Genomic DNA, 9,171 nt, shown 5'->3' with positions numbered 1-9,171 from the left:
TTGTTCAGTTCTGTGTTCTGTCTCGGGGTCTGTATACTATAGTGCTATTAGAAGCTGTGTCTTATCTTTGTGCAATCAGTTCCCTCCCCCGTCATCTATATCTCACTCAGTAGCAGATAGGAATGTACGGATCTTATGTAAGAAACTATCCATGTTCTGAACATGTATAGCAAATGGAAAACAGACGTACTGGATTGGATTATCTTGCAATGGAGACCCGTTATAAAACATGAACAGCTTATTCCATCTTATCACCATCTTACCAAATTACACATTCCTTTTTAAATGCTTAAATGTACTTATTTCAGAAAGTTCCACTCTACTGTTTGTTCTCTTGTGCTTAGGATTTTATTATCCACACATTTTAAATATTAGAATGCAGAAGTTAGTGGTTGTAGTGACTTCAGCAGAAAGTAGTGGTTAGTGGTTGTAGAGACTCCAGCAGAATGTAGTGGTTAGTGGTTGTAGTGACTTCAGCAGAAAGTAGTGGTTAGTGGTTGTAGAGACTTCAGCAGAAGGTAGTGGTTAGTGGTTGTAGTGACTTCAGCAGAAAGTAGTGGTTAGTGGTTGTAGTGACTTCAGCAGAAGCTAGTGGTTAGTGGTTGTAGTGACTTCAGCAGAAGGTAGTGGTTAGTGGTTGTAGTGACTTCAGCAGAAAGTAGTGGATAGTGGTTGTAGAGACTTCAGCAGAAGGTAGTGGTTAGTGGTTGTAGAGACTTCAGCAGAAGGTAGTGGTTAGTGGTTGTAGAGACTTCAGCAGAAGGTAGTGGTTAGTGGTTGTAGAGACTTCAGCAGAAGGTAGTGGTTAGTGGTTGTAGAGACTTCAGCAGAAAGTAGTGGTTAGTGGTTGTAGTGACTTCAGCAGAAGGTAGTGGTTAGTAGTTGTAGAGACTTCAGCAGAAGGTAGTGGTTAGTGGTTGTAGAGACTTCAGCAGAAGGTAGTGGTTAGTGGTTGTAGAGACTTCAGCAGAAGGTAGTGGTTAGTAGTTGTAGAGACTTCAGCAGAAGGTAGTGGTTAGTGGTTGTAGAGACTTCAGCAGAAGGTAGTGGTTAGTGGTTGTAGTGACTTCAGCAGAAGGTAGTGGTTAGTGGTTGTAGAGACTTCAGCAGAAAGTAGTGGTTAGTGGTTGTAGTGACTTCAGCAGAAGGTAGTGGTTAGTGGTTGTAGAGACTTCAGCAGAAGGTAGTGGTTAGTAGTTGTAGAGACTTCAGCAGAATGTAGTGGTTAGTGGTTGTAGTGACTTCAGCAGAAAGTAGTGGTTAGTGGTTGTAGTGACTTCAGCAGAAGGTAGTGGTTAGTTGTTGTAGAGACTTCAGCAGAAGGTAGTGGTTAGTAGTTGTAGAGACTTCAGCAGAAAGTAGTGGTTAGTGGTTGTAGAGACTTCAGCAGAAAGTAGTGGTTAGTGGTTGTAGAGACTTCAGCAGAAGGTAGTGGTTAGTGGTTGTAGAGACTTCAGCAGAAGGTAGTGGTTAGTAGTTGTAGAGACTTCAGCAGAAAGTAGTGGTTAGTGGTTGTAGAGACTTCAGCAGAAGGTAGTGGTTAGTAGTTGTAGTGACTTCAGCAGAAGGTAGTGGTTAGTGGTTGTAGAGACTTCAGCAGAAGGTAGTGGTTAGTAGTTGTAGTGACTTCAGCAGAAAGTAGTGGTTAGTGGTTGTAGAGACTTCAGCAGAAGGTAGTGGTTAGTAGTTGTAGAGACTTCAGCAGAAGGTAGTGGTTAGTGGTTGTAGTAACTGCTGGAGTTCGGCCCTCACCCGACTCCTAATCTCTCCAAATAAACACTCTCTCCCTCTCTGGAGTGACTGCCTTCCCATCCCTCCCCACCCCCTCGCTCCCCACTGGGTGCAGGGGTTATCAGTGTAATCCCTCCTGTGTGCCCCCGCCCTTCCCAAATACCATCACCAACCCCTAACACACCCCAGCTGCCTCTGTACCCACCAGCACCACAGTAGCCCACAGACACACACCCAGCAGAGAGGAGACAGGCAGGAGACAGAGGGGAGACTCAGTGACTAACCAAACTGGAGTAAAAGTGAGGAAACGGCACGGCAGGAAATGAAGAGCCAGAGCCAAGCAGGAAAGCAAAATTTGCCTTAACTGTGCAGAACATCGAATTCAGCACAAATCAAAAGAGAACGATAGTCACACTGACTGAGGGCTGTGAGGACACAAAGCATCTGCTGAAAACCTGGAGTTTACCTTCTGAAAGACCAGGATACAGCAGAGAAAGGTCTAAACCCTCATCATAAGGCTATTAACCTCCACCTGATCAATACCATCAGTCTGACCTCGGGATCTGGATGTATATGTAGTGGAGACCGACCTCTTCTTCTCTCCACGGGCGTTCTCAGAGTGGGAGGACAGGTTAAAGAACAGGGTGCATTCTCATCGTCTCACCGCTACTGTGAGAGGAGAGAGAAACAGATCCTCAGAACTACTCCACCAATCACACAGTGAGTAAACACATCTCATTGTGGTTGTTATGGGTGTCCAGGGATGAAGGAGGGACGTGGAAACTAAAACTAAACATCCTAACAAAGATCATGGTCAACTCTCTTGCAGCGTATAGTGTTTATGCTGCTAGCGCATGTTTGGGTGTGATGAGACACTTAGCATTTGGCATTGTATTACAGGACAGTTGAATAACTTTATTTGAAAGGTTTTAATCCACCCGTTCATTGCTCGCTTCATATGGAGACTGAATGGAAAATTAACTATTTAAATCCATTACCCTTTTTTACCATTATGTTCTCAGAGGTCATACATGCTGGTCATACATGCTGGTCATACATGCTGGTCATACATGGTGGTCATACATGGTGGTCATACATGCTGGTCATACATGGTGGTCATACATGCTGGTCATACATGCTGGTCATACATGCTACCTTCATCTCAATACCAACAGTCTAGTATTAGATTTGTGACCATTACACATGGCAGAGGTACCACCCCACTTCTAAAGACAACTGGAAAGTTGGGTGAAATATATGAAAAAATGTCCATTATAATGATCCGTTTTCATTTAAAATCCAACTTAACTAAAGGTTGTTGACTGTTAGAATTAGTGGTAGAAGGTTTCTCAGAAGGGGTGTTTGGGAGGGGGGGTGCTCGTTCCTGGTTCATTGTTCTGAGACTGTAGTCATCCAGGAGACTGGGGGTGGGCCCAAGGGAAGTCTATTTCCTACTTCCCCAAGTTGCGTAGTTATCTGTGTTTTCTTTCCGCAGCTCTCACCACTGTACTTTAGGAAACTTTGCTACTCTCACTTTAATGGAGCGACATTCAGAGGCTTTTTTCACTCTGTTATGTAAAAACATGGGCATGCCAAACAGATTCCTTTCTGTAAAGGGGATTCTTTATCATGCTCCCAGTCTATGTAACTGCAACTACTAAGGCACCCTAACAGAAGAGCAGTAACAGGCCCTCCCAATACCACTTAACCCATAACCAACTGCACTGCCACTAGTAATAATGATTATACCATTGGACTGTATGATACGCACATAAATTCATTAATGAATTAAACAACCCTAATCATTTTGTTTTCTGAAGGCCCAGGGAGGATGAGTCTGTCGAGAAATGGGACCCTGGAGAAGGGCATCGCCCAGCCGAATCACGTTAATAATGGGGAACCTCTGTTATCACTACCATCCCACCTCCAGCACACAGGCTCTGTGACCTCTGTGCCAAGGTCACCCACGGGGGGGTCAGGAGTGGTGGTGCCACCCCCGTACTCAGTGGCAGGCAGCGCGTCAGGGGGTATGGATGCCCCTCTGGAGCTGAGAGGCTCTCTGGACTGCTGGGCGTGCTCAGTACTGGTGACGGCTCAGAACCTGATCATCGCACTGGTCAACGGCACACTGGCCAGCATCGTGTTCGGCACCATCTTGACGCCAGCGCTGGTCATGGTCGTGTTTGGCTTCCTGTGCCACTCCACGGTAAGACTGCCATCCAGGAAGGAAGTCTGTGTGTCTCAGAGAGATAGAGACAGAGAGGAAAGAGTCAGAGACACGTAAGAGCATGAGTCACCACCTGAACATTGCAGTGTGACACATGAGTGGTTTTAATATGTGTGTATGTCGTCCCCAGGTGCAGCCCAATGGCACGTCCCTGTACTGTTCAGACCTGCTGGATGACGGTGGCTGTGTGGCCCTGCTGGTGGTGGGCTTCATCCTGGTCACCCCCCTCCTGGTCCTGGCTCTGGCTGCCTACTGCCGCCTGGCCCGCCACCTCCAACTGGGCCTCTGTTTCATCCCCTATAGCAGGGCCGTGTACAAGAACTTGCCTGCCTCGCGCCACCGTGGAGGGGACTGCTGCGGCCAGCATGGGGCCTCAGAGGGGGAGGGCAAAGGCAGTGTGTGGGTGTGAGTAGAGTAGATGTTGACCCAACCACCGATACAGGGTCAGATAACATTTTCTTCTTCCTTATGGTTAAGGTTAGGATTGGGGGTCAAGTAATCTGATCCTAGATCTGTGGATAGGGGCAACGTGTACTTTGAGCAGGGAGGGGAGGAATGTGAAGGAATGGAGAAAGAAAACAGAACATGAGGTGTGGAGATTATGGACAACTTTCATATGTCTGTAGGTCAGGGGGTGGTGTGGAGGTGGATCTTACAATAGACTGGTTCTTTTATAAGTAGAGAGCAAAGGTGAAGCTGTAAAAACACAGCTATGCAACATGAAGTACAATCAAATATCCCTGTAACTACGCTGTAATTCAATGTCACGTTATTACGTTCGTTTTCTTAATATTCAATAATGCTGTACTTTTATTACGTTGTGCTTGTTTAGAATAAAATATTTCCATCATATCGAAAAAGTTGCTTTGTGTTAAAGAAATAAAGAAAAGGGAATCAGGTTCTATTGTGGACTGTCTGGCATGAAATGGCAACATCTCCCTCTAGTGGATCACAAGATGTCCTCTACCATGACATCACCTCACAAGCCTGTGGGTTACCAAGGCTACCATCTCTCTGATGCTATTTGGCAGCTGTCAAATATTGACTCTTTAATCCAAGTTTTAATGGAGTTTTAGTCACAAGTACATCATATAAATGGTGTACAGAATCAATCAAAAAGCTCTTTATGGCATTGCTTTACTCAGTAACTGTAAGGGTTCGCTTGTATTCACTTGTTGGGCTTGAATAGAATGATGACATTCATAGAAAACTGTTGACAACCTATACTCATATTTTGTGGATAACAAAAACAGTTGTCATGCAGTAATAAATACATGAGTAACTTGCCAAATGTGTTTTTTAAGTAAGCTAAAACAATCAACTTGTGTCATGTTTATATAATCATGGCCTGTGAATAGCTGTTGTAACGTAATTGAGAATACTTGGAAAAAATACTTTTAGTATATTTCAGGCTTTTTACTTGCCCATTATAGCAATAGAATGGTATTAAATAGATAATCAACAAAAAAAAGTTTATTAAAGCTATGCCAATTTCATATAAACAACTACAAAATAATCTATTTTCTCCCTGCCAGCTGTTGTGCTGTATGTCAGCTGTTGGAAAGTTCACTGCTCAGGGTCACCAAGGTCAGCGTTGTTCTGCCTGTCATTCAAAATAGGTTACTCAGAAACAGGCAGGTAAGGACACCTTTCAGACATGATCAACGTTATGGTTGACTTTTGTGTTGGTTGCATGCACTGGTGTCCTCGCACTGGTGTCCTCGTGTTGATGATGGACAAGATAATAACAGCATATGTTGACCTTTAAAAAAAGAAATTAATTTTCTATCTTACCATGTGGAGGTACAATATGCAGAATAAAGTGTTTTACATAGTAGTGTAGGTAAACACACCATCTTGACTAACATTGCATCTCTTACCAATTGGATCACCATTCATGTCCTTGTTTTTTAATAGTTTATTTACAAGGGAACATAGCAACACATCACTTGAAATCTATTTACTGCCAATACTAAGTTGCCAACACACACATACACTGTAAGTGCGGGGACAGCGTCAGGGGAAGCATGTTTTGTTTTGTGGCCACGCGCTGAGGGATTAGCTATTTAAAGACGCAGAGTCGACAGTGGAAAATTTCCATGCCCTCGTTGTATCAATGAGAGAGTGATAGACGCGCTACCAGGGACAAGACAGGTTGCATTTACAGCATCAGTGGTCAGAGGAATGAGCTCTGACTGCCTCGTGACATCAAACCAGAAGATCAGACATCAAAGAGCAAATGATACCATTTTTTAGAGAACTCCAACCAAACCTACATACTAAACAAGTTCATACCATTTTGATCTTTGATATACAGGTGAGTTATAGACTATTCTATTCTGTTGGCTATTCAATAGCACCATAACATCCAGGGATATTTCAATGTTTTGTTTTCACATTTCGTATTAGGTTGATGTAACCTTCATACAATTATTGATTGGTTGTAGGGTATGGCTACATTTGAGTAATTGGGATTGAGAGGGAGTAAGAGGACAAATATCTTAATGGCCCAATGCAGCCATTATATAAATATAATTTCTGGGTACCAATTAAATAACTTAGTGTAGTCTAATAGTTTTCCATTAAAATTGACAAAAAAATGCTTTTTTAGCAAAAAACTATTTCTCACCCAAGAAAACTGAAAACTAGCCATTGTCAGAGACGTTTGGAACGCTTTTTGTTATTGGTCTATTAACAAACGTACAAAACTCCTGCCCATGCAAACGTGCTGAATAGAAGGTCCTGTGTAGATTGCATTTTCAACCAGCAACTATCAGGAAATCAAACAATGATCCAATTTGTTCACACTTTTACAGCGTTAGTTTCATCAGCTACTGTACAATATGATACAAAACACAAGAAAACATCATTTTGACTGCATTGGGCCTTTAAAATATTTGAAAGGCTATTGAAATTCAGAATTATTGCTCTTACATTATTTCTTAATTTGCATATAGCCCAGGCCTACTTTATACATGAGCTATTTTGTGCATAACAACACACAGAATTTCTAATTTTAAGATCAGAATTTAGAGAAATAAAAATGCAGTCATTCATTTCTGGATTGAATTCCGTTATGGGATACTGAGAGATCTGTCTGCCTTTCTCTGCGTAAATTGCTCTAGTTTCAATGGCAACAACAGATTATGCTACTGCCGGTTTATGTAACTGTCTTTTCAGAGAACGCAGTGTATCAATAGCCTACTGTAGCTTACCGGTTGACCGCAACAAGTCTGGCATGCGAACAAGTGTAGCACCCTCTGGACACCACCTTTATACAGTAAGCAAAGTAAGTGCCCTGTAACCTTAAGGTAGCTGATCTCTCCACTTATTTGCTACACTGGTGGCAGCAGCACCCAGCCTTTGTAGTGCACCTGTTGTGCACTTCTTATCCACCATTGGGGTTTTTCCTGCAGGCCTGCCTCACAAAAGAGTAGCCTACAGTGTTTTGTCCCTGCACAGAGGTTACGTCTGCACCCCCTAAATTTCTATACTTGTATCAGGTAGGACTATGTGAAATCATTAATATGGAACCTCACATTATTTCAGAATTGTGGGCACAAACCGAAATAGACCTAGGAAAACACACACAAGTAATAACAGCTTAGTTGGGCATGTAGGGATCACCATGTTCGGGTTGCCTTGTCCTGTACTGTAAAGGAGAGAGATCTGAGATTAGATCATCTTGTTGGCAGTGTTTTCGCTTGTTCTCACAATTCCCCGAAGAAACACGCTAAGCCTCCTGGGATTTGCTGCTCGCCATAATTTAAGGTTACTTTCGTAACCACGGTTCTCAGATAATATGAGTGAGATGTACAGTGCCTTGCAAAAGTATTCATCGCCCTTTGCATTTTTCCTATTTTGTTGCATTACAACCTGTTATTTAAATGGTTTTTATTTTTATTTAATGTAATGGACATACACAAAATAGTCCAAATTGGTGAAGTGAAATGAAAAAAATAACTTGTTTAAAAAAGAAATTAAAATTCAAAACCCGGAAAAGTGGTGAGTGCATTTGTATTAACCCCCTTTGCTATGAAGCCCCTAAATAAGATCTGGTGCAACCAATTACCTTCAAAAGTCACATAATTAGTTAAATAAAGTCCACCTGTGTGCAATCTAAGTGTCACATGATCTGTCACATGATCGCAGTATATACAGTTGAAGTCAGAAGTTTACATACACCTAAGCCAAAAACATTTAAACTCAGTTTTTCCCAATTCCTGACATTTAATCCTAGTAAAAATTCCCTGTCTTGGGTCAGTTAGGATCACCACTTTATTTTAAGAATGTGAAATGTCAGAATAATAGTAGAGAGAATGATTTATTTCAGCTTTTATTTCTTTCATCACATTCCCAGTGAGTGAGAAGTTTACATACACTCAATTAGTATTTGTTAGCATTGCCTTTAAATTGTTTAACTTGGGTCAACTGTTTCAGGTAGCCTTCCACAAGCTTCCCACAATAAGTTGGGTGAATTTGGCCCATTCCTCAGGTTTGTAGGCCTCCTTGCTCGCACATGCGTTTCAGTTCTGCCCACAAATGTTCTATGGGATTGAGGTCAGGGCTTTGTGATTGCCACTCCAATACCTGGACTTCGTTGTCCTTAAGCCATTTTACCACAACTTTGGAAGTATGCTTGGGGTCATTGTCCATTTGGAAGACCCATTTGCAACCAAGCTTTAACTTCCTGACTGATGTCTTGAGATGTTGCTTCAATATATCCACATCATTTTCCTGCCTCATGATGCCAACTATTTTGTGAAGTGCACCAGTCCCTCCTGCAGCAAAGCACACCCACAACATGATGCTGCCACCCCCGTGCTGCCACCCCCGTGCATAATGATGGTCATTATGGCCAAACAGTTCTATTTTTGTTTCATCAGACCAGAGGACATTCCTCCAAAAAGTACGATCTTTGTCTCCATGTGTAGTTGCAAACCGTAGTCTGCCTTTTTTATGGCGGTTTTGGAGCAGTGGCTTGTTCCTTGCTGAGCGACCTTTCAGGTTATGTTGATATAGGACTCATTTGAATGTGGATATAGATACTTTTGTACCTGTTTCCTCCAGCATCTTCACAAGGTCCTTTGCTGTTGTTCTGGGATTGATTTGCACTTTTTGCACCAAAGTACGTTAAACTCTAGGAGACAGAACTCGTCTCCTTCCTGAGCGGTATGATGGCTGGTATGATGGCCCATGGTGTTTATACTTGC

At 42.6% G+C, this 9,171-nt stretch overlaps 1 protein-coding gene across 1 annotated transcript; it reads left to right on the top strand.

The window, feature by feature from the left end:
* Positions 1-1,918: 1,918 nt before the first annotated feature.
* LOC106603200 (transmembrane protein 88-like) lies at positions 1,919-4,860 on the top strand. The gene is made up of 3 exons (XM_014196533.3): positions 1,919-2,451; positions 3,552-3,937; positions 4,089-4,860. Exons 2-3 carry the CDS (start codon positions 3,563-3,565, stop codon positions 4,365-4,367), a joined length of 654 nt encoding a protein of 217 aa, XP_014052008.1. The 5' UTR covers positions 1,919-2,451; positions 3,552-3,562; the 3' UTR covers positions 4,368-4,860.
* Positions 4,861-9,171: the final 4,311 nt, after the last annotated feature.

Source organism: Salmo salar, chromosome 04 (genome assembly GCF_965601325.2).
Source record: "Salmo salar chromosome 04, fSalSal1, whole genome shotgun sequence".
In the NCBI taxonomy this organism is placed as follows: domain Eukaryota; kingdom Metazoa; phylum Chordata; class Actinopteri; order Salmoniformes; family Salmonidae; genus Salmo; species Salmo salar.
Note: the sequence above shows the minus strand (reverse complement) of the source record. Positions and strands in the feature narration are given on the sequence as shown.

Excerpts from the sequence above, each read along its gene's own strand:
- LOC106603200 (XM_014196533.3), top strand. The coding sequence starts at position 3,563 with ATGAGTCTGTCGAGAAATGGGACCCTGGAGAAGGGCATCGCCCAGCCG. Across the intron at positions 3,938-4,088 it reads GCTTCCTGTGCCACTCCACG|GTGCAGCCCAATGGCACGTC; the intron begins GTAAGACTGCCA and ends TGTCGTCCCCAG.